At 46.0% G+C, this 24554-nt stretch overlaps 1 protein-coding gene across 2 annotated transcripts; it reads left to right on the top strand.

The window, feature by feature from the left end:
- Nucleotides 1–14940: 14940 nt before the first annotated feature.
- Nucleotides 14941–21026, top strand: LOC130032970 (zinc finger protein OZF-like). 2 transcript variants are annotated; one of them, XM_056124659.1, is made up of 3 exons: nucleotides 14941–15063; nucleotides 18899–18990; nucleotides 19567–21026. In XM_056124659.1, exons 1-3 carry the CDS (start codon nucleotides 15030–15032, stop codon nucleotides 20959–20961), a joined length of 1521 nt encoding a protein of 506 aa, XP_055980634.1. In that variant the 5' UTR covers nucleotides 14941–15029; the 3' UTR covers nucleotides 20962–21026. The 2 variants fall into 2 exon arrangements, with proteins under 2 accessions (XP_055980634.1, XP_055980633.1); XM_056124658.1 differs by having other exon boundaries at nucleotides 19564–21026.
- Nucleotides 21027–24554: the final 3528 nt, after the last annotated feature.

Here is a 24554-nt window from a genome sequence, read left to right as displayed (position 1 = left end):
TTCAGGTGTGCGGAGAATATTGATGTTGATTAAGGAAAATATTTCTGTCGTTTTCTTTTTCAGTAGTATATCTTTCTGGTATTGGTTTTAGAGTAAGATTCACAAAAGCTCTTGGAAGGATTCCTTTTTTTTTTGTTTTTTGGACACACCTAGCTTTGCTCAGGACTCTGTGCTGAAGGATCACTCCTGACAGACTCTGGGGGACATAGCTGGTGCCAGGGTTTGAACACGTGTCGCCCACATGCAAAGCAAGGGCCTTAGTTGCTATACTATCACTCTGGCCTCAGGTTTTCTACTTTCTCCTGAGTCATTCTTAGACAGATATGCGGTAGGTAAGGCCTTCGGTCACTGTGCACTGATGCCGCTGGACTTCATACTTTCTGCAGTTTTGTGTGCTCTATGTGTTCCATAGTCTCTGTAGTAATGACTTGGATGCAACTCTTCCCAGTGGTCATGGGTCTGGCTGGCATCCAGACAGCTGGCGTTTTCTGTTTCTAGGGTTCTCTGTTGGTCAGCCATGGCCTGGCTCCCTGCAGTGTTCAGGGGACCAGCCTGCAAGCCCCTCTCATACTACCATACAGTGGGAGTGTGCTGGTAAATAACCTGCTCACAGAATGACCAGGAGCATCTCTCCCAGTCCAGAGGCACCTCAAGGACAGGTGTGGCCCAGCTCTCTCCTAGGGTCAGGGGAATTGAATTATTAGATAGCTTTATAGGCCTGGAGAGACGGTGCAACAGAATGGGCGGAATCGGGGGAAACCTGGGCATCGCCCAAAACCAGAGCAAATGGTCCTTAAACAAAAATCAATAAAACGAAACAATTTTATAATTAAATCTGAATCTATTTTAAGGGTTTTTTGCCAAAATAGTAATCAAAAGTTAATAGTGGCATTTATGTGCAGAGTGAAAGTTGTGCTGGTGGTGTGTTTGAGAGCCAGTGAGCCTTAGTAATCAGGCAAAGGTCATATACTATTTTTCATCAACAGGGCTTTCAGCAACTAACCCTGAAGTGATCATTAAGTTGGAGCCTGAAGAAGAACCATGGAAAGGACCCCAGACCGAGCATCTCGGGTCAGTAGTTACATCTGGTGTTGGGAGACTGGAAAGAATGTGTAATGGCTGTTGGTTGAACAGAGGAGCTACTTCTGACCAGAAGTTTTCCAGCTCCAGATCTTATGCCTGTAGTCTGAACATATGTGGCTTGAGCATTATTTAGTTTCCATATCTCACTCTTAGCCTGCATACCTCCAACTTTAAAATGTTTTTAAATTAATTAATTAATTTTACGTTTTTGGGTCACACCCGGCAATGCTCAGGGGTTATTCCTGGCTCTGCACTCAGGAATTACTACTGTAGATCCTCACGGGACTATCCATATGGTTCAAATCCTGGGATTTGACTTAGGTTGGCCACATGCAAAGCAAATGTCCTACCTGCTGTAGTATCTCTCTGGCTCTATATTTCCAACTTTCATGAGAAACGTATTTTCATAGACAGCCCAAATGCAGTCCATACAAGCCTGCACTTAGAAATTTTTCTGTAGTCATGTTCTTCATATTCTCCTTTCTTTCATGTTATTGACCTTTGTTTTAGACATGTCATAAATGTTGGCTTACTTTTTTTCTATGTTTTTAATTGAGAAGCATTTTTTTTGGTGGAAAGGCAGACAGATGTGCTGAGGGCTTACTCCTGTTTCTGTGCTCAGAGATCACTCTTGGCTGAGTCAGGAGACCATTTGTAGTGCCAGGAATTGAACCTGGGTTGACTATGTGCAAGGCAAGTACCCCACCCATTGTAGTATCACTATGGACAAATTGAAGTTTTACCTATGGTTACTTTCACAGTTCTGTGTTATATAGTAATAAAAGAAGTGTTATACCCAGTAGATTGAATGTTTGCTTTATAAAAGGCCAACCTGGATTAAATCCCTGGTACCCCATATGGTCCACCAAACCTGCCAGGGTTGATCCCTGAGCACCAAGACAGGAATAAGCCCTGACCACTGCTTGGGTATGGCAAAAAAATAGCAGATAAAGTAATGAGACATTTGTGGACATCTATTTTAGTGTAACTGGAAGACAGCCAAAGTTCATGTAGAATATAGGATAAAGGGGGTTTTTTTGTTTCTTCTTATTTTTTGTTCTTTGGGTTACACCCAGTGATACTCAGGGATCTGCACTCAGGAGTTACTCCTGGCATTGCTCAGGTGACCATATGGGATGCTGAGGATCAAACCCAGGCCAGTCACCTGCAAGGCAACACCATACCCACTCTACTATCACTACAGCCCTCGATAAAATTCTTAGTAGTAAATTATTGAGTAAGTACCTGTACTAAGAAGGGGAAATCAAGCATCAACACAGACTCTCTAAAGAGTATCTGGGAAGGTATTTTTAGTAGTAAACATCACCTGAGTTGTAGAACCAAAATCCTTTAGACCAGCGAGAAATAGTTGCACAATCAACTAGTCCCCTATACCTTGTTATAGATTTGAGGAACTGATGATGTCTTATTTAGTTTAGAATTTGTAGACAGGTGATGTTTAGCATAGAGCAGACTAAGCTTTCTGGGGGGAAAAATCCGTAGTGCTTCTAGCGATTCCCTAGGAGAAATGGGGGAATGGGTTACTTGGAAAATCCTTGTTTCTTTGCCTTTTTTTCACTTACCTGAAAGATTGTCCTCACCTACACCCAGTAAGTAGGAGATCCTGAAAAATGATGCCTTCCTGAAAGTGATCATAGAGTATAATTAACTATAATTTTTAGAAAAAGAATAAAGAAAATATATAGGGAAACAAATGATAGATGAAGAAGATCACTGTTGAAATCTGTAACTTGGGCATGGGTAAATAAGCAAAAATCTTTCATATTTTAAAAATAAGAAATGAAAGTGCTGGAGCAAAAGTACAGCAGGTAGGGTGCTTTCATTGTACACAGAAAACTGAGCTTAGGTTCCTGACAACCTGTATGGTTCCCTGAGCCTTTCCAGGTGTGAGTCCCTGAATAGAGAACCAGGAGTAAGTCCTGATCATGACTATATTTGGCACCCCCAAAAAGAAAGAAAGAGAGAGAAAGAGGAAGGAAGGAAGGAAGGAAGGAAGGAAGGAAGGAAGGAAGGAAGGAAGGAAGGAAAAAAGAAAGAAAGAGAGAGAAAGAAAAAGGGGCTGGAGCAATAGCACAGTGGGTAGGGCGCTTGCCTTGCATACAGCCTACTGAGGTTCAAGAAAGAAAGAGAGGAAGGGAAGGGAAGGGAAGGGAAGGGAAGGGAAGGGAAGGGAAGGGAAGGGAAGGGAAGGGAAGGGAAGGGAAGGGAAGGGAAGGGAAGGGAAGGGAAGGGAAGGGAAGGGAAGGGAAGGGAAGGGGAAGGGAAGGGGCTGGAATGATACCACAGCGGGTAGGGCATTTGCTTTGCATGCAGCCTACCCAGGTTCGATTCCCAGCATCCCATATGGTCTGCCAAGCACCACCAGGAGTAATTCTTGAGTGCAGAGCCAGGAGTAACCCCTGAGCATTGCCGGGTTGACCCCAAAAGCGAAAAACAAAAAAAGAAATGGAAAAGGGAAAATAGAGCTCTTAATTTGACTTAGCTTTTGTTGTTGTTGTTGTTGTTGTTATTTATTTGTTTGTTTGGGGAGCCACATCCAGAGGTGTTCAGGGCTTATTCCGGCTCTATATTCATGGGTCAATCCTGTTAGAGTTGGGGAACCATATGGGATTCTAGGGATTCAAGCAGGGTCAGCTGTGTGCAAGGCAAACACCTTACCCACTGTACTATCTTTCTAACCCCTTGCCTTTTATTTTTTTTCGGTGGGGGTGCTTTTTGGGTCATACCCGGCAATGATGCTCAGGGGTTACTCCTGGCTCTGCACTCCAGAATTACTCCTGGCAGTGCTTGGGGGAAAATATTGGATGCTGAGAATTGAACATGGGTCGGCCACATGTAAGACAAATACCCTACCTGCTGTACTATCACTCCAGCCCCTTTTTATTCTTAATAAAATTTGTTGCTATGACTTATACTGGAGAAAAATTCCATCTCATAAAATCAGTACATGTCTATTTTTTAATATCTTTCATTTTTATGACACAAGGGACTTCTTTATAATTGCCGAATAATTCTACAAGATGTCATTGGATATGAATCACACATGTGATTATTTTTATCTCATTATTAGATGTCCAAACTCTGGAAGACTTGACAGGGAGCAACCTGAAAAATCAGGGCAGATGTTTTTTGCAAGTTGCAATCAACAGAATAAAAACAACTTACAAGAGTACTAAAAATTAAAAGTAAAAGTAAAGGCCCTCCCGTTGATCATCGATTTGCTCGAGCGGGCCCAGTAATGTCTCCATTGGAGACTTTGTTTTTACTGTGTCTGGCATATCGAATACTCTCGGTACCTTGCCGGGCTCTCTGAGAGGGGCGGAGGAATCGAACTCGGGTCGGCCATGTTGGCTGCGTGCAAGGCAGACGCCCTACCCGCTGTGCTATCGCTCCAGCCCCTTAGAAAAAATGCATAGTTTGCCTTCGATTTATATTTTTAAAAGGTAAAGGTAAAGGTAAAGGCCCTCCCGTTGATCGTCGATTTGCTCGAGCGGGCCCAGTAACGTCTCCACTGGAGACTTTGTTGTTACTGTGTTTGGCATATCGAGTACTCTCGGTAGCTTGCCGGGCTCTCCGAGAGGGGCGGAGGAATCGAACTCGGGTCGGCCATGTTGGCCGCTTGTAAGGCGAACGCCCTACCGCTGTGCTATCGCTCCAGCCATATTTTTAAACCAGATATAAATAATGAGAATTATTCTGGAACAATGAAGGACATGTATGATGCACATAAAAACATGTTTCTACCTGTTGAACCCGTGGAGAATTCTGAGAGGTGTAAGACAATGGGGAGCTTCTCCATATATTCTGAGCACCTTGTTCTTCATGAGATCAATAATCACTTGCCACAGCCTTTTGAATTTATGGGACAAAGAGAAGGATTCAACAAAGAACAAATACATTTTATAGATCCAAAGACTCTAATGGGGGATATTGCATATAATGGATATTGGAATGACAGTGAAAAAACAGATTTCATTACTCAAGCGAAAATTCACACCAAGGAGAGTCATTTTGTATGTAATAAATGGGGAGACAACTTTTCTAAGAAATCAACACAAATAAATTTTTATGAAAATTTTAAGTATGAGCATCAAATATACAATCAAAATCAGAATATATTTAACAAGAAATTACACCTCACTCAGCTTCAGAGAACTCAGATAGAAGAAACTTCCAAATATAATGAGTATAATAAAACTTCCTATAAAAGCTGTAGTGATATTAAAGATAAAAAAGTACACTCAAATGATAAACCTTATGAGGGTAGAAAAAAAGTGAGTGTACAGAACTGCATACTGGAAAAACATCTGATGAATGTAAGAAATGTAGGGAAACTTTCGTGAAGTCAGACTTTACTCTATGTCAGCCAACTCATACAAGAGAGAAACCATTTGAATGTAAAGAATGTAAGAAAACTTTCTCCTGGAGTTCAGCCCTCACTGTTCATGAACGAATTCACACAGGAGAGAAACCATATAAATGTAATGAATGTAGAAAACTTTTTCCAAGCAGTCGTACCTCACTGATCATCAGAGAATTCATACAGGGGAGAAACCCGATGAATGTAAAAAATGTAGGAAAAGTTTCTCTAGGAAGTCAGAACTCACTGTTCATTAGAGAATTCACACAGGTGAGAGACCCTCTGAGTGTAAAGTGTGTGCCAAAACGTTCTCCTCCATCTCAGCACTCACTGTACATCAAAGAGTTCACACAGGGAGAAACCTTATAAATGTAAAGAATGTAGGAAAACCTTTTCCTGTACGTCGCCATCACTGAATGGTGCAGAATTCACACAGGATATAAACCCTATGAATGTAAAGAATGTAGAAAATCTTTCTCTCGTCTCTCAGCCCTCAATGTTCATCAGAGGACTCACACAGGAGAGAAACTCTTTGAGTGTGAAGAGTGTGGGAAAGCTTTCTCCCTGAAATCACATTTCATTGTACAACAAAGAACTCACACAGGGGAGAAACCCTTTGCATGTCAAGAATGTAACAAAGCTTTCTATAAAAAGTCAGACCTCACTGATCATCAGAGAATTCACACAGGTGAGAAACCAAATGAACCTCAGGAATGTAGAAAAACTTTCTACGAGAAGTCATCCCTCACTGTTCATCAGAGAGTGCACACAGGAGAGAAACAATATGAATGTCAAGAATGTAGGAAAACTTTCTCTTGCAATTCAGCCTTCACTGTTCATAAGAGAATTCACACAGGAGAGAAGCCATTTGGATGTAAATAATGTGGGAAAACTTTCTATAGAAAGTCAATCCTCACTGTACATCAGAGGATTCACACGGGAGAAAAACCCTTTGAATGTAAACAATGTTGGAAAACTTTTCCCTGGAAGTCAGCCCTCACTGATCATCAGAGAATTCATACAGGAGAAAAACTCTATGAGTGTAAAGATTGTAGGAAAATGTTCTCCTGGAAATCAGCCCTCGGTGTTCATCAGAGAATTCACACAGGAGAGAAACTATATGAATGCAAGGAATGTAGGAAATCTTTTTACCGGAAGTCAGTCCTCATTGTACATCAGAGAGTTCATACAGGGAAGAAACCATATGAATGTAAGCTATGTAAGGAAACTTTTAGTCGGAAATCAGACCTCTTTACACATGAGCAAGCGCACAGTAATAATTTATGACTTAAAAATGTATGAAATCATTTTCTAAGCAGTTCTCATTTTTCACCAGGTAACTCACAAGGAAGCAAAATTGAAATAAGTGGCAAAAAACTTCTAGAAATTGTGTTTCATTGTCTCTCAGAAGTTCAAATTGTTGAGAACACGAATGTAGGGAATGGAAGAAACTTTGTAAGAAAGACACTTCTGTCACAACTCTACAGAATTGCCAGATGTAACCCAAATCAAAAAGAACAAAGAGAGATGACTGAACTTTGAATTGACATCTCTTCTTTTGCTGTTTGGTTTTGTTCTGTTTTTTGCCACATCCAGTGGTGCTCAGGGCTTACTCCTATCTCTGTGCTCTGGAATTATTCCTGGCAGGCTTGGGAGATCATACGGGGTACCTGAGATTGAATCTGGGTTGGCTGTGTGCAAAGGAAATGCCCTATACACTCTGATATCACTCTGCCCCTTCAATTGACAGCTCTTTGTTTTATTTTGGGGCTACACCAGGCAGTGCTCAGGGGTACCTCCTGACTCTGTGCTCAGGAATCATTCCTGGTGGTGCTCAGGGATCAACTGGGGTGCCAGAGATTGAACTCGGGTTGACCACCTGCAAGGCAAATGCCCCAGCTGCTGAAGTATCTCCAAGAGTTGACAGCTCTTAATAGCAAACTATCCTGGACAAAAGAATCTTACCTGATGCCCTGTGTTGTTGAGTTTGGTCTATAGATCTGTGAGACAGATTACGGCCATCCTAACGGCTAGCTCATTCAAGTTGAGAGTGCAAGAAGTTCATTGTTTCCACCTAATTGGGGAGAACAGTTTATTACAAAAGGACTCATGAATTTTACATGATGTCCTGCCTCATAAAACCTGAAGACAAAGGCTTGTGAACCAAAAGATGCAACTGAACAACAGAAAGCTCAATCCAAAAACGACCTTGCTCACTACTCCAGGGATAGTTCATCTTTGACAGTGCCTCAAAATACTAAGTTAAGGTAATTAAATAACCTTCAATTATTGAAGGCATAAGTAGATATTTGTAAACCAGCTGTCTGCCTTATTCCTGAGAGCCAGTTGGGTACTATCTGTCCTCATATAAGATGTGGGGTGTCAAAGCAAGTATTATTCACTCCAGAAAATGAAGTTCTGAAACATTGTTGATATGTTGCAGAATCATCGAATTCTGTTAATGGGGTGGAGGGTGGAGAGAGGTGGGAATGAGAAGAATTTTGTGATCAAATTATATGAAATACCAGAATAGACAAAATGGAAAAGAGGTTTCCAAGGGTTTGGGGTAAGAAAAACTGGATGCAGTTTCTTTGTGAATAGTCTTTGAAGTTAGTGACAATGTTTGCACTAATATTTTTAATGTAATGCCACTGATTGTTGGGCTGGAGCGATAGCACAGCGGGTAGGGCGTTTGCCTTGCACTCGGCCAACTTGGCTGATCTGATTTTGATTCCTCTGCCCCTCTTGGAAAGCCTGGCAAACTACCAAGAGTATCTTGCCCACACGGCAAAGCTTGGCAAGCTACCCGTGATGTATTCGATATGCCAAACACAGCAACAAGTCTCACAATAGAGATGTTACTGGGACCACTTGAACAAATCAATGGACAACAGGAGGACAGTGCAGTGCTACAGTGCCACTAATTGTACACTTAAAGACATTTTAAACAGCAGATTATGCTATCATGTATGGATTTATATATTTTGGTTTTTGGGCCAGGTCCAGCGGTACTCAGGGCTTACTCCTGACCCTGTGCTTAAGGAATTACTTCTAGACGTGCTATGGGGTGACACAGTATTGAGGATTGAACCTGTGTCAGACATTGCTAAGCAAGTGCCTTATTCCCTGGACTATTTATCTGCCCCCTGAACCCCACCTCAAACATGTGTGCACACGTGCACGCACACACACATACAAATTTAGACCCCAAAAAACTTATCTAGGGGATGAGAATGTCTACCTATTACCTATTACAGACCAAATGTTTCTATCCTCTTGGTTTTTATGCTGAAGCACTTAACCCTGCAATGTAATAGTTTGGGGAGTTGGAACCTTTGGAAAATATGTTTAGACGAGTTCACAAATGGGCCACATGACAGGTTAGAGCCCACTGAAGGGAAGAAATGACCAGAATTCTGCCTTCTACCACATGAAGTCATGGCCAAACTGATCTTCAGGCTAGTGTTCAGGCTTTGAACAATCTGGAAGACATGTTATTTTAGTTACTGGTTCAATGGTATTTTGTTAGGTCTAACATGACTGGGAGAGCAGGCAGCCTCTTAGAGCTAAGATGAGGTCACAGGTCAAATTTCTGCCCTAATAGTTGTAGAGACAGGCAGGAAGATGTTCTGAAACAGGACCCATCCCACAGTGAGCTATATGCATAATACTCTAACTGCAAATTCTTCTAGGGGTGGCTTGAATAGATTTCTGAGTTACAAACTCCAGGGGGTGGTGGGTCAGTCTCAAAGGGCCAATCCGACTTCATGCCCTCCTCTAGGTACTCATTCCTTTTTCAGGTAGCACAAGAGAGCAATCGTTTGAAAATGTGCTCAGAGAGCTTATTTTTGTGTTTGGGGGCCACACTTCACAGTGTTCAGGACTTACCCCTTGCTCTGTGTTCAGAGGTCACCCTGGCTGGCGCACTGTGGGACCCATCCAAAGAGCCTGCAGACTGACCCCTGCTTGGTAACAGTCCTCCCCCAACCAGGATCCAAAGTGAGTGTTAATGGTTTTTCACAGGTGCCTGACGCAGGTCTCGGAAAAGATAACCCATCATCTATGTGTATTGTTTACAGTGTGATTTTTTTTGTCTTTTTGGGTCATACCTGGTGATGCTCAGGGTTACTCCTGGCTCTGCACTCAGGAATTACTCCTGGTAGTGCTCAGGGGACCATATGGGATGTGAGTGATCAAACCCAGGTTTGTAAGGCATATACAAAGTTCATAGCAAGACATACGCCCTCCATGCTATACAATCACTTCGGCCCAATGTGAATATTTTTCCCAACGCTATTTGTTCAATCTCAATAGATGTATGTGGAACACATCTTTCTCCTTATATTAAGGTTTTTTAAATTAGGAGCTTTGTATATTTTATATAAGATAAACTAATGATTCATTGAAGGATTTCAATAATCTCAAACACACCCTTTTCAACTTAATACTTTATATTGATAACATACTTTTTAAATTTTTATTTTCCTTATTTTCTTTTGGAGTCACACCTGACAGTGCTCAGGGCTTTTTTTTTTTTTTTTTGCTTTTTGGGTCACACCCGGTGATGCACTGGGATTACTCCTTGCTCTGCACTCAGGAGTTATTCCTGGCAGTGCTCAGGGGACCATATGGAATGCTGGGAATCGAACTCAGGTCAGCCGCGTGCAAGGGAAATGCCCTATCCGCTGTGCTATCTCTCCGGCCCCACAGGGCTTATTTTTGATTCTGGTTAGAGGTAATTTCTGGCAGAAGTCAGGGACCGTATGTGGTATCGGGAATTGGGCAACAGGGTTGGCTGCCTAAGGTAAGTGCCTACCTCACTGTACTAGCTCTCTGGACCAGATAACATTTATTTTTATAAAATCCAGAATTATGTGCTCAAAATTTTAATAGTATTACTTTTTCTGTTATTACATAAAGCTGTAACATCTTTATTAAATTATAACATATAGTAAAAGGTTCCCTGGGCCAAAGGTACATATTTGTAGCATTGTATATACTAAAATATCTCTCCATAAAATGCTGAATAAAATGTAAGTTAGAAGTGGGGTGCTGTCTTCAGCAAATAGAATTCATAATGCTCACAGGTGATACCCTGAATTCAAGGTCATTGTAAGAAAATTGTGGAATCTGGGGCTGGAGTGATAGCACAGCGGGTAGGGTTCTTGCCTTGCACGTGGCTGACCCGGGTTCAATTCCCAGCATCCCATATGGTCCCCTGAGCACCGCCAGCGGTAATTCCTGAGTGCAGAGCCAGTAGTAACCCCTGTGCATCACCAGGTGTGACCCAAAAAGCCAAAAAAAAGGAAAAAAAGGAAATTGTGGAATCAGAGTAGGGCTCACTCCTTGCATGCAGCCAACCCAGGTTTGATCATCAGCATCCCAGATGATCTCTTGAGCCTGCTGCCAGAAATAATCCCTGATTGCAGAGGCAGGAATAAGTCTTGAGCACAGTCATGTATGATCAAAACAAAAAACAAAGATGTCTGTCATATATGCACTTTCTAATTTAAAAGTTAATAGGGACCTGCAAAGGTAATACAGTAAGGGGTTTACCTTGAACTTGACTGACCTGGGTTCAATCCCCTGCAATAACCACATGGTCACTCTTACAGCAAGAGTGATTTCTAAATTCAGAGTCAGATATAAGCATTGAGCACCACACTGGATGTGACCCCAAAAACATACAAACAAAAAAGTTAATAAAGGTTGCTTTTCTACAAATGTGATCAAGATGGCACAATTTCAAAGTGTCGAGTGTTGTCTGCATTTTTTTGTATTATGAAACGACTTCTCAGGGACAATCCATGCACTTTATCATAATCAGAATATGTAGTTCTGTTATAATGGCTGTATTTCCATCGTCATATTCTTTACTGGGAATGTAAATTTTATAATATGTACATTGGAGATAAAAAATAAACTTGCTTCCAGGAGCCAGAGAAGTTAATAGGTTAGAGGGCATGTTTTAAATGCTGCAGCCTGAGTAGGATCTCTGGCCTCTGTGTATGAGGGTCAGTGGGTGTGGCCCCGTAACCCAATCAAGTCAAACAGATGGATGAGTAGCCTTCCCACTAAAGCCAATCTAGGGAATTAGATGAGCTACAAGAATAAAAAGGGACATGGGGTGATCAAAATCAAACTCGGTCAGCCTAGTGCAAGACAAGCTCCCTACACATACTATGGCGAAGGCCCCTCGACTTCTTTTCTTGATTGCTGGGGATCCAACCCAGGTCTCATACATGGCACAAGCTTTTCTGCTGAGCCATAAACCTTTTCAGGCATACTGTTGCGGAAATTCCCACCAAATGACAGCGAAGAACCAAGCAACACGCCTTGAGAAGAGGAAAAACACTGATATAGCACGCTCGTGGACCCAGCAGAGAGTGTGCTCCAAAATAACTGGGTCAGAACAAAAGCAAAAAGCCCCATTTTTATAGAATATGTGATGGGGGCCGAGGTATTTGCAGGCAGCTGGGGGACAGCACAGAAGCAGAAATGCCCAAGCATGCTCTTTTGCAAAGCAGGTTCTGGAATGGTCAGGAACGGCAGCGTATCTGGAAGACGTTCCCGGATTAGCAGGGAGTCCAGGGATAGACAGCGGGACTAGGACCACCTCAAGGACACCCCGAGTGCAGTCCACGACTGGTCATGGCTCCCGACTCCCGCTGTTGGTCTGCGTGAAGTCAGCCTGTGTGGAATGCGGCTGCTGTCCGCGTTACAACCGAGCCGAGTGTGTCGGATCGCCTGCCCCTGCCACAAAGCCGGAAGAGGGCCTAGGAGCCGGGACTGGACGGCCTCGAGGCTGGGGCCACGCCCACAGGCCACGCCCTCCCCGGTAACCCGGCAACAGCGCCCGCGGGGCCGGAAGTGCCCTGTCCCGGAAGGGGCGGGGCCGGCGACCCCGGCGGGAAGCCGCCGGCGCTCGGGGGCTGCCGCGGGTTCCGTGCGCTTCTGCGGCGCGGGTGAGGGGGCGGGGCTGCCGGGCCGGGGCGGCCGGGTGGGCGCGCGCCCGGCGCTCGGGGCCGGGCCGTGCCCGCGGGGGCCGCCAGGGCCCGGAGGGGCGTGCGTGCCGGGCTCCCGCGGCCGGCGGGGGCGCCGGGTGCGTGCGCGCGGGGCTGCGGCAGGACCTCGGGCCGGAGTCCGCGGCGAGGTCCCGGGCGCCCGAGGGAGTGGCGTGCGGGCAGGTTCCCTGTAGCCCCGAGGCCGCGGCCGGGAGCCCCCGCCGGAGCAGCGCGCCGGGCAGGGTCGCCGCGAGGGGCGGCGGTGGGCGTGGCCCAGGGCAGTGCCGGTGGCGTCTGTCCGAGCAGCGGCCCCCGCGGGGGCTGCCGCGGGACCTGTGAGCTCGCAGGGGGTCGCCGTGGGGTCCGCGCGGGTCCGCGGTCCTCGTTCTCACCGGGCGTGGGAGCGAGAAGATCTGCGGCTGATGGGCTGTCCTTTGGCCTCTTGGAGACCCCGGAAAGGCGCCTGTGGGTGTTTGCGTGTCGGTTACTGTGACCTGACTCCCAAGGGTGGGGTGTGGGGACGGGCCCCTTCTCCAGAACGACCGGCTTGCTGTTTCCTGGCACCCTTGCCCCGCCCTCTCGTGGGCAGGGCTTAGCCCTTGGGCCCGGCCTCTGCATGGACGCAGTATGCGAGTCCAAGGGTTCCTTCGTTGCGAGGGCGGGCAGTGGCTGCCCGATGCTTGCGGCCAGCCCTCTTCCCCTCCTTAGAAAAGCACTCGCTCCTGGACCCTGCGGCCCCAAATTCCCGGCCGCCGATAACTCATACATGGCAGCACCCATACTCCACAAGCACTACGCCAGATTTGATTGGATTTAAAGTAGGAGGCAACAAATCTTAGAGGGAAATATTTTTTTTAACACACACACACAGAAGCACACAAGACTCAACCTTTAACATGTTACTGATCTCTTATAGACCCTGGGTGAAATACAATCTTCACACTCTTTCCGCTAAAGAAACTTTCATAGCATTTTCAGCAGTTTTTCATAACAATACAAAATAGATTATTTCACTTCTGCTTTGGAGCAGGGCTTGGGGTTCAGGATGGAAACGTCCAAAATATGGTGGTGGGAAGAAGTAATGGTGGTGGGATTGGTGTTCAAATATGAAATGTAATCAAATGTTGTGAACTAATTTATAAAATAAAAATAATAAAAAGAAAAGCACTCCCTGGTAAACTTGAAGACTTGAGGAGCTACATTGTCCCTCATAACTTTCTCCCCTACAATTGAATGGGGACTAATTGTAAAGCTCTTCAAATGCCAGGAAGATGGTTTAGGGGTGGACCATAGCACAGAAGCCCGGAGTTCAGCCCTCAGTGTCATGGGCACCCCTTAGCACTAGGCCTCCAGACAAACAAAACCTGTTTTTTAGTATTAGTTTTGGGGGCCACATCCAGTGGTGCTCAGGACTTACTCCTGGTTCTGCTCAGAGATCACGTCTTGCCAACTCGGTGGCCCACGGGGGTGGGGGTGGGGGTGCCAGGATCCATGCTGGGTCAGTCACATGAAGGCAAGCACCTTTACTCTTGTACTGATTGAAAGGTAGCCCAACTCATGCCCCTTTTTTGCTTCCAAGTGAGGCAAGCACATTCTGGTATTTATCTCAGTAGTGTGTAAGATTTCTTGAGTTTATCTATAGAGGCTGTTTCAATCTAGGATGCTGTCACTTCTGTGTAGGTGACCCTAAGAATTCTGGTCATTTGTGGGTGATTGTGTCCTTTTCATTTCCCCAGGATTTCTTTCTGAAGAAACTAACTTTCTTAAGAGGAGATCGAAGTCAAAGGATGGTGAATCATAGTTTGACAAATTGTTCTCAGGTACGAAGTATGCCTTCTAAAAAATAACGTTCTAGTATTTCTATGTATATATTCATCTCGTTAGATGTCTCCAGATTTTTTTTTTCTTTTTGGGTCACACCTGGCGATGCACAGGGGTTACTCCTGGCTCTGCACTCAGGAATTACCCCTGGCGGTGCTCAGGGGACCATATGGGATGCTGGGAATCAAACCTGGGTGGGCCGCGTGCAAGGCAAATGCCCTACCCGCTGTGCTATTGCTCCAGGCCCTCCAGAATTATTTTTAAAATAATAGATCCACTCAGAGTCCATGTTGAAGTTCCTTACAATGTGAATCTTTTCATGAAGAGAAATTGTACTTAATAACCTTGGTATTTTAATACTTACCACTTAACTACTCTCTTTCATAATGGCAACCTCCTATTTTTTTTTTAATGTTGGATGCTAGGATATTGTAGGAAAATAAAATAATGTATTTCTTGAAGAGTCATTTTCCTCGATTAATTTCTACTCTATGTAATTTATTTAAAACTGTGCTATATCAGACCATTATTCTTTTAGGCAGATGACAAGAGCTGGTGAGACTTTTCATTGGGTGCCCATTCTCATTGTTCAGTGAACATGGGTAAGATGTTGCTTGACTCAGGTCAGCATGTATGTGATGTCCTAGGACCTGGTGACCTTTCATGATGTCACTGTGAGCTTTAACCAAGAAGAATGGAATTTGCTGAACTCCTCTCAGCGAAACCTCTGCAGAGATGTCATGCTGGAGAATTACCAGAACCTGATGGCAATAGGTAAGGATGTCACTGTTCCCGCAGCCTCTTGTGGACGTGGATGGACTTGCTGTGCTCGTGGATAGGTGTTGGCTGATCTCTGTGGAAACTTTCAGAGATTCCTCTCTACATGGCCTGCCATGCCATGCCTGGTAAAATTCTTGGAATTGGGGATGGAGATGTACAGTGCTTAGGGTACAACCTGAGTTCCCCAGTTCCTTATCCCACCCCATAAGCATAACCAGGTGCAATCTTGGGGGCCCCTGAATTTTGCTCGATGTGGCCCTGGAGACCCACGAGCAATGCTGGGGTGGCCCTGGTTCCTGGTACCAGAGGGCCCAAGCAGTGAACTGCTAGCCTGTCCTGCTAAGTATCGTCCGAATAGCCTCCAGGATCCTTGAGCTGAAAACTTGAGAGGCCCAGGACTAGAGGATATTACAATGGGGAGGGCACACAGCCGACCCAGTTGTTTTTTATTTTGGGTCACACCCAGTGATGCTCAGGGGTTACTCCTGGCTCTGCACTCAAGAATCACTCCTGGAATAGCACAGCGGGTGGGGCGTTTGCCTTGCATGCGGCCAACCCGGGTTCGATTCCCAGCATCCCATATAGTCCCCTGAGCACCGCCAGGAGTAATTCCTGAGTGCAGAGCCAGGAGTAACCCCTGTGCATCATCGCCAGGTGTGACCCAAAAAGTAAAAAAAATTACTCCTAGGGGTTTTGGGGGGATCATATGGGATGCAAGGGATCGAACCTGGATTGGCCGCTGCAAGGCAAAAGCCATCCCAACTGTACTGTTACCCCGGCTGCTGACCCAGTTTTGACTCCTGGCATTCTGGGCCCCCTCAGCCCTAACCATCTTGGGCCTGGTCTCCAGTCTGGGGCTGCTGCCAAGGCTGACCTCGTTGTCCAAACTGTGGCTGCAGCTTTCATCTCCCTGCTCTCTTGGTGATGAGGTGAGGCAGTTGCACCAGCAGCTTGGTTTCTGATTCTGCTTTGAGGTGGTGGTTTCCTCAGGTGGTTTATTCTGGTTCTTGCCTGTCTTTTCTGTTGGTTCTTGTGATGATTTTTATTCAGAATCTTTCTACTTCCTTTCCCTAATCCCATTCTTTTTGCCCACCAGGTTTAATTTTTATTACAGAATCCATTTGGAAAGTAAATAAATGTAGACAGTTCTCTGAGCTAATGTTCTGACATGGCCATACTCCTTACTTTGTCTTTTCTTTTTGGTTATATGGAATTTGGAGACAGCAAATACACCATTTTTGTGAAGTGACTTTGCTGCAGTATTTGGTGACCTTAAGGGTCACCAAGTGTGGCAGGTCGTATGCTTTAGTGCTTGGCTCAGCATTGTGCTGGAAGCTACCAGTGCTCCCATGTTGGTGCTCAGGGTCCACCAGAGCCAAGTCTTGTGGTACTCTGGGGACCCTGTGGTAATAGGGATGATACAGTTGGTTTCTTTTGTTGTTGTTTTTTTTTTTAATGTAGGAGTTCTGCTATTTATTCAGCCACTGATTAAGCTGATTCAATGGGGCATGAATTCCACATTACATTTTTTTTTATAATTTTATTTATTGAATCACCATGAGAGCAGTTACAAAGCTTTCGGGTCTAAGTCTCAGTCATATAAGGAAACACCCGTACCTTCACTAGTGCCCATTCTCCACCCCCAACAACCCCAGTATACCCCCATCCCACACTCTTCCCCTACCTGTGGGGCAGATGATTTCCACATTACACTCTCTCTCTACTTTGATCACATTCAATATTTCGACACCAGACCCACCATTATTATTAGAGATTTTACCCCAACACTCAGATCTGCTGAAAAGGCAACAGTAAACAATTTGTGTTCTATTGCTGGTTATGAATAACATATGATGTTGCGTGGCTGCAGTAGGGCCATGTGATTTTGAAATTCTGAAATTTTAACACTTAAATCTGGAGGAAGGGGCTGGAGAGATAGCACAGCGGGTAGGGCGTTTGCCTTGCACACGGCTGACCTGGGTTCGATTCCCAGCATCCCATATGGTCCCCTGAGCACTGCCAGGGGTAACTCCTGAGTGCAGAGCCAGGAGTAACCCCCGTGCATTGCCGGGTGTGACCCAAAAAGAAAAAAAATCTGGAGGGATTTCTGCCAAAAGCCACTGGGTTTCAAGATTTGCTCCTGAGTCTCTGGGATCATGGCCATTGAGCAACTTGATCAGGAGCCAGAGAGGCCATTTGTGGGCGATGATTTGGGGTCTCGTTGGGGTGGGGAGGACAGGCCCGACTCCACCCCCATCCTGTGAGGCCCAACAAGTTTCGTCACTTTGGGCTCAGACCTGACTGTCCAATGTCCTCTTGAGGATGATGGCCATCAAGCTGCCAAGGGGGATCAGGTGGAGGGACAACACCCTTTCCCCCCGGGGTGGTCCGACAACAGTAACCTACTGCGTGGTCCAGACGCACTTCTGCCAAAAGCCGCTGGGTTTCGAGATTTGTTCTGAGTCTCTGGGATCATGGCTATTAAGCAGCTTGATCAGGAGCCAGAGAGGCTGTTCGTGGGCGATGACTTGGGGTCTCGTTGGGGTGGGGGGGACAGGCCCGGCTCCATTCCCCCCCCCCATCTCGCAAGGCCCTGCGTGTCTTGTCACTGGGGGCCCAAACCTGACTGTCCAGTGGCCTCTGAAGGATGGCGGCCACTGGGCCACCGGGGGGAACAGGCCAAGACACGAAACCTATTCCCACCTGGGTTGGCCCAGCACTGGTAACCTACTGCAGGGACCAGACGCATTTCTGTCAAAAGCCGCTGGGTTTCAAGATTTGTTTCTGAGTCTCTGGGATCATGGCCGTTAAGCAGTTTGATCAGGAACCAGAGAGGCCATGCCTCCAATTATATAGCTGAGCCAGAGGTGGTTTGTGGGTGTATTTCCCACATACCTAATTTTTGGCCGTTTACTTTCTTGGTAAACTTTGCCCCAAGTTTTTGGGGTCTGGCCAAAGGCACAGCAGCAATTTTGGGGTATCTGAAGGTGCCATTAGGCTGCTGATGCACTCGCCTCACAGGTACAGACTGACTCTGCATTACTTTTTTTTTTTTTGGCTTTTTGGGTCATACCTGGCGAGGCACAGGGGTTACTCCTGGCTCTGCACTCAGGAATTACCCCTGGCGGTGCTCAGGGGACCATATGGGAACCGAACCTGGGTTGGCCGCATGCAAGGCAAACGCCCTACCTGCTGTGCTATCACTCCAGCCCCTCCACATTACTTTTTAAAAAATTTTTTTAAATTGAATATCCATGAGATAGACCATTACAAAACTGTTGATAATTGGGTTTCAGTCATACAGTGATCCAGCACCCATCCCTCCACCAGTGTACATTTCCCACCACCAGTGTCCTGTTTCCCTTCCACCATCCTCTAACACCCCATCCCCCCATCCCCAGTCATCCACTATGAGAGGCACTTTCCTTCTTGCTCAGTCTCTCCTTTTCCTTTTATGCATTATGGTTGATAGTAGTTTTTTGATTGGGCCCCTTAAATATGAAAAGCATGCACTCCTTTGATTTATCAACTCTGGATCTTTACTGTTTTTTGTGGTTTAATTTATTATTACTATTTTGGTAAAATAAGAAATTTTTTATTGAAATTTATTTAGAAGGATAAGAGGGGATAGAGAGGAAGAAGTACATGTTGAAGAGAGAACACAGCCTTCTCTAGAGTGGAAATAGGCAAAGAAACAGCAAGGCAAATGAGACATGTTCAAAGGAGAATATGGTCTTGAGAGCAAGATTAATAACTTCCTGGGTTTTAAGCTACTGAACTACATTTCCTTCTGCAAATTCTTATATCTCATTTTATTTTTTTATTATAGAATGGGAGCTGCAACAACTTAACCAAAAAGACATGGCATTTCAGCAGCTTAATTTTGGGTACGAAACCTCGAAGATAGAGACAGTAAGATCAGTAAGTTTGAAAATAGTAGTTCTTACTTATACCACATTACTGAGATCTGGCAGGAGCCACAGTACAGCAAGTAGGGCGCTTGCCAGCCCAGATTTGATCCCCAGCACTGCACTGACAGAAGTGATCCTGAGTGCAGAGCCAGGAGCAAGTCCTGAACACTGCAAGGTGTGGCACCAAAGCTAAACAAACCAAGCAAAACAAAAACCCTTGACATTTTTGTTAGAACCACGACTGATGTCATTTCCTAAGTGGTACAAAATCATTGACAGAGTCTGAATTTGTGGTTTTCCTAAATCTACCTTAAAATTTGAGCTTTAGAATTCTCAGAGGGAATTGTTCCCACATGGGTATCTGACACCGAGTTCTTTAAAAGAATTTCTTGACGTGGTGGATGAAGATTGTGCTTCATTCTGACAGCAGAATTCCACCATTCAACTTGAAAGAGATCCATAGGATAGAAATTGTGTAAATGTAGAAATGGTGGAAATCATAGTACTCAGTGTTGTTTCTGTATTAAGATGAACATTGTCAATAATCTGAGAAATACCTAATAATGATTTGTATATTATCCAGCAGGAAAGAATCCAAAATGACTGGGATGACTATGATTGTGAAAACTGTGGAAAAGACTCCAGTGGCCATTCACGCCCTAGTACACATAAGAATCCTCAAAGTGGAGGGACTTCTTCCGAGTATAAGCAGTACAGAAAGGGCTTCTTCCCTCTGAAGAGAACATCCTCTGCAGAGACAAACTTCGCTGAGCCTCTTAAACTTACTGAACATAAAAAAACACACATAAGAAGGATTCCCTGTGGTGAAGAATGTGGGAATTCGTTGACAAGTTTCTCAAATCTTCATGCTTATACTACAATTGACACAGAGAGAAATGCTTACAAATGTCAGAAACGTGGAATAGGTTTTCAGTGTTCTGCTCTCCTTAAACGTCACGTACAGACACACACTTGGGAAGAATTCCATGAATCTGATAAATGCAGGCAGTCCATCACTCAAGTCTCAGAACTTATCCACCATCCAAATACCCACAGTGGAGAAAACCCCCGTGAATGTGAGAAATGTGGGGAAGCCTTCACTAAGCCTTCAGTCCTTACCAAACATCTGAAAACCCATGTTGGAGAGAAACCTTATGTATGTAAGGAATGCGGGAAGGCTTTTACTAAGCCTTCAGTCCTTACCAAACATCTGAAAACTCACACTGGAGAGAAACCTTATGTGTGTAAGGAATGTGGGAAGGCCTTCACGCAATCCTCACACCTTACTGAGCACACAAAAATTCACACTGGAGTAAAGCCTTATAAATGTGACAAATGTGGGAAGGCCTTTGCTGCCTATTCACATCTCACGTATCATTTTCGATACCACACTGGAGATAAGCCTTTCCAATGTAACATATGTGGGAAGACATTTTCCAGTTCTTCATACACTACCATTCACAAGCGCACACACACTGGTGAGAAACCTTATGAATGTAAGAACTGCGGGAAGGCCTTTGCAACTTCTTCACACCTTACTAAACATTATCGATTTCACACTGGAGAGAAATACGAGTGTGACATATGCGGAAAAACATTCGCCAACAGTTCATACATTATCATTCATAAACGTATTCACACTGGAGAGAAACCCTATGTGTGTAAGGAATGTGGGGAAGCCTTTGTTAGTTCTTCGTGTCTTACTAAACATCACAGATCTCACACTGGAGAGAAGTACGAGTGTGACATTTGTGGGAAATCGTTTGCCAATAACTCGTACATTATCGTTCACAAGCGCACTCACACTGGAGAGAAGCCCTACCCGTGTAAGGAGTGTGGGAAAGCCTTCACTCAGTCTTCACGACTCACTGAACATATAAAAATTCACATTGGAGAGAAACCTTATCAGTGTGACAAGTGTGGGAGGTCCTTCGTTACTTCTTCACATCTTACTAAACATTATAGATCGCATACTGGATAGACGTGTTCCCATGAGATATTTATCAAGCCAATATATTGATATTGACAAGTGTACTCACAAGGTAGAGAAAACCTGCGTGCAAGGAATGGGATGAACGTTTGACCAAAATTCAGGCTCTAGTGAACATAATGCAAAGTCACTGGAAAAAAGAAACCTTTTAAGTTTGGGGGTCACACTCTACTCTGCTCAGGGTTTACCCCTGCTCTATCCTCTGGGATTACTCTAGGCAATGTCTGGGGGTCATATCACAGGGATCTAACTAGTCTTGGCCATATGCAAGGCACACCCTGATAGAATATCCCTCCAACCCCAAAAGAAGTCTTGTGGGCACATGATATGTATTTCTGGTTCCTCAAATTGTTCCAAACATCACAGGAAAAAAAAGCAACTGAAGATTTGGCAGTGCCAGCAATAGAAAAACACCTTCATTTTCGCACTTCTTTCAGCAGCTTGTAAATCTCATCCTTAAGAAAAATCCTGTCAGTCTAAGAAAAATGGCAAATTCCTCATAGCTCAATTCACTGGAGGATGTACAATGACCACATTGCATGTAGCTCTATAAATGATAGAAAATTTGGAGAGCCATCAGAACCTACCTAAGATTGAATGATGAAAACAGCTCTTTTTTGAGAGTTTTGAATTTTTTTTTTGGGTTTGGGGGCCATGCCTGCTGGTGCTCAGGGCTTATTCCTGGCTCAGGAATTGTTCCTGGTGGTGCTTGGGGGCTCTGTGACATGCTCAGGAGCAATCCAGTCTGCTGTGTGTAAAGCTCCTTGCTGAACTCTCACGCTGGCCCAGAAGCTTGTAGTTCTTTTTGCAGTGAAATATATGGATTTCAGTATGGGAAATCATTCAGTTGAAAGATGACCTAGTTTCTGCCGTAGCACCGTCCTCCCATTGTTCATCGATTTGTTCGAACAGGCACCAGTATTGTCTCCATTGTGAGACGTGTTACTGTTCTGGGCATATCGAAAATGCCACGGGGAGCTTGCCGGGCTATGCCATGCAGGTGGAATACTCTTGGTAGCTTGCTGGGCTCTCCGAGAGTGACAGAAGAATTAAACCCGAGCCAGCCGCATGCAAGGCAAATGCCCCATCCGCTATGCTAATGCTCTAGCCCATGTGGGAAATTTATCCCACATCATAATGATAATTTTCCACATTAGCAGAAACTAGGTCACTAACAAATGATCATTATTCATTTGTGATCCTGTGAGAGACACAAGTGTTGAGGCATTTTCCACTAGATTGCTCCTCATTCTTGATAAATACTAGATGATTTAGTCAAGAGAAACTGGATGGGGAAATATGGGAAATACGTTAAGCCTGGGAGGAGAGGATCAGGAAAGAAATTGAGGGATGGGGGCATAAGAGACAAAAGGGAGCGGTGGGTGGCAGGGCCCAAGGGGATTCAGGTGCATCAGTAGTGTAGCAGTTGTACAGCTACACCAGCAAAACCCCTGCAACATGGGGTCCAAGCTTCAACAACCAAACTTAGAAATGTGTCTGTGGGGGACTGGAGCAATAGTACAGCGGGTACACTGGGTACACTGGTGGAGGAATCAGCACTGGAACATTGGTGCCTCTAACTTTGTAAATCATGGTGCTTTAATAAAATTTAAAAGTCCGTAACGTTCTCTATAGTTCTCTAGATCTGTGTAAGCAGTTGTGGTCCAAACTGGACCATTTCTCTGCTCCCGTGTGCTTTTCGGCCCAAGATCGGGCCACTATATCCACCTTCAGTCTGCGTGGTGCTGGCCTCCAGAAACCACTGTTTATGCTCTTCCAAACCCTAGATTTCCGGGGCCAGAGTGATAGTTCAGTGGGTAGGGCGTTTATCTTGCACCGGCCTATCCGGGCTCTCTCTTGGGCAACCCATGGCTCCCATTCCTCCCCAGCCCGCCAGGAGTGATCCCTGGGTACAGAACCAGGAGTAGTAAGCTCTGAGCACCGCAGGTGTGACCCAAAACAAAAAAGAAGTTTCTCTGGCGATGCTGCGTGTACTTGTTCTCCCGGTTGTGCATTAAGCCTGGGGGCACAGCACGAGAGTGACTCCTAGTGGTGATGGTGTGACCCTGCAAGAACGGACGACAGCTTTTTTGTTTGGATCATTTGGAGGCCTGAGCGGGTAGGTCGTTTGCCTTGCACGCGGCCGACCGGGCTGGTCCTCGGCATCTCATCCGAGCTCCGAGCACGCAAGGAGTCCTGGCCCGGAGTGACCCAAAAGCCTTTTTTTCTTCGGCTTACACACGATGGTGCTCAGGCTCTGAGCTCAGGGATCTCTCTTAGCAGGCCCGGGACCCCTTGGGAAGCCGGGGATCAAACCCCAGGCTCCTGCCGGCACCATCTTGACGCGCAGAACGCTTCGGACTCGAAGGCTCCTCCTCCCGGAACGCGCCTCGCCAACCCCCCAGTGCGCATGTCTGCTCGGACCCGCCCCCGCGCGCTGCCCAGTCAGAGCTCTCGGCGCCATCTTTGAAGACGGCGGAAAGGTTTTCCCCAACGGCCCTTCGCGCACAGTCCCCCGCGCCACCCTCCAAGAAGGCGGGCGTCTCCCAGAGGCCCGTCCCCGGCGCGTGCTTTCCCGTGCGTGTGTGCGGCTCCCCCTGTGCCGCGCCACACCGAAAGGCAGGCGAGGAAGCCTTGTTCTCCTGTTCTGTATTTCGCTCGACCCTGGCTCGCGCCTGCGCAGCCTCCGGGGACCGCACGGAGCGCCGGGATGGAACCCGGGAGGCCCGCAGGGCGGCCTGTGCCTCCTCCGCACTGTGGGGACGGCCTTTATTTGTTCATTCTTTTTGGGCCCCACCCGGCGATGCTCAGGGGTTCCTCCTGCTCAGGCACTCGGGAGTCACTCCTGGCGGTGCTGGGGGCATATGGGACGCTGGGAATCGAACCCGGGTCGGCCGCGTACAGAGCAAACGCCCTACCCGCTGTGCTGTCGCTCCAGCCCCGAGGGATGCACTTTAAAGTGACCGTTGTTGTTCCGCCCCTGTCGATCGCCGCCACTTCCTTTGCTTGGTCTGCGAGGCCCAGAATCCCGGAGGGGAATGTCAGTTGACCCTGGGCCCGTGTGCGGCAGGCGGGGTGTCACGTGCCTTGGACCCGCGGGGTTGCGCGCACTGGGTCACGTGTGATCCTGCCACAGCTTGGGCGGGGCGGGCAGCCACGTGCCTTGGTACCTGACCGGGTTGTGCCCGCCGGGTAGAAGTGTGCAGAGTCCATTCAACAGGAAATCTTAGTGTTTGGGTCTCCGGAGACCAGACCTATTAAATAGGGCGACGGGTGAGGGTTAGGGATGTGGAGGGCCTAGGTGGGAAGTACTGGTCACGGACGAAAGGGGAAGTGCATTCCTGGACAGTTGCCAAGTTTAGGCTATTTGGTAACGTCATCTCTGTTCTAGGATGGGGCTAATTTTCAAGATAGGATTAGCCTCGGGCAGGTTCCATGGTTAGGATTCTAGAGGTCTTAGCTGTTATCTATTTCGGTACTTTTTCCCGAGTACAAAAGTGCACTTAGAAATCTGGTACTTTTTGGCATCGCCGGCGATCAGGCCTTCAATGAATTACGACGAGGCTTAAAATTGGGCCTAGATC

The sequence above is a fragment of the Sorex fumeus genome, unplaced genomic scaffold (assembly GCF_029834395.1).
Source record: "Sorex fumeus unplaced genomic scaffold, SorFum_2.1 ptg000051l, whole genome shotgun sequence".
Lineage (NCBI taxonomy): Eukaryota > Metazoa > Chordata > Mammalia > Eulipotyphla > Soricidae > Sorex > Sorex fumeus.
This window is presented reverse-complemented; position numbering and strand designations above follow the sequence as displayed.

Coding starts and splice junctions, on each gene's coding strand:
- LOC130032970 (XM_056124658.1), top strand. CDS start 15,030: ATGCTGGAGAATTACCAGAACCTGATGGCAATAG. Junction 15,064..18,898: donor CCAGAACCTGATGGCAATAG/GTAAGGATGTCA, acceptor TTTTTATTATAG/AATGGGAGCTGCAACAACTT. Junction 18,991..19,563: donor AGATAGAGACAGTAAGATCA/GTAAGTTTGAAA, acceptor TATATTATCCAG/CAGGAAAGAATCCAAAATGA.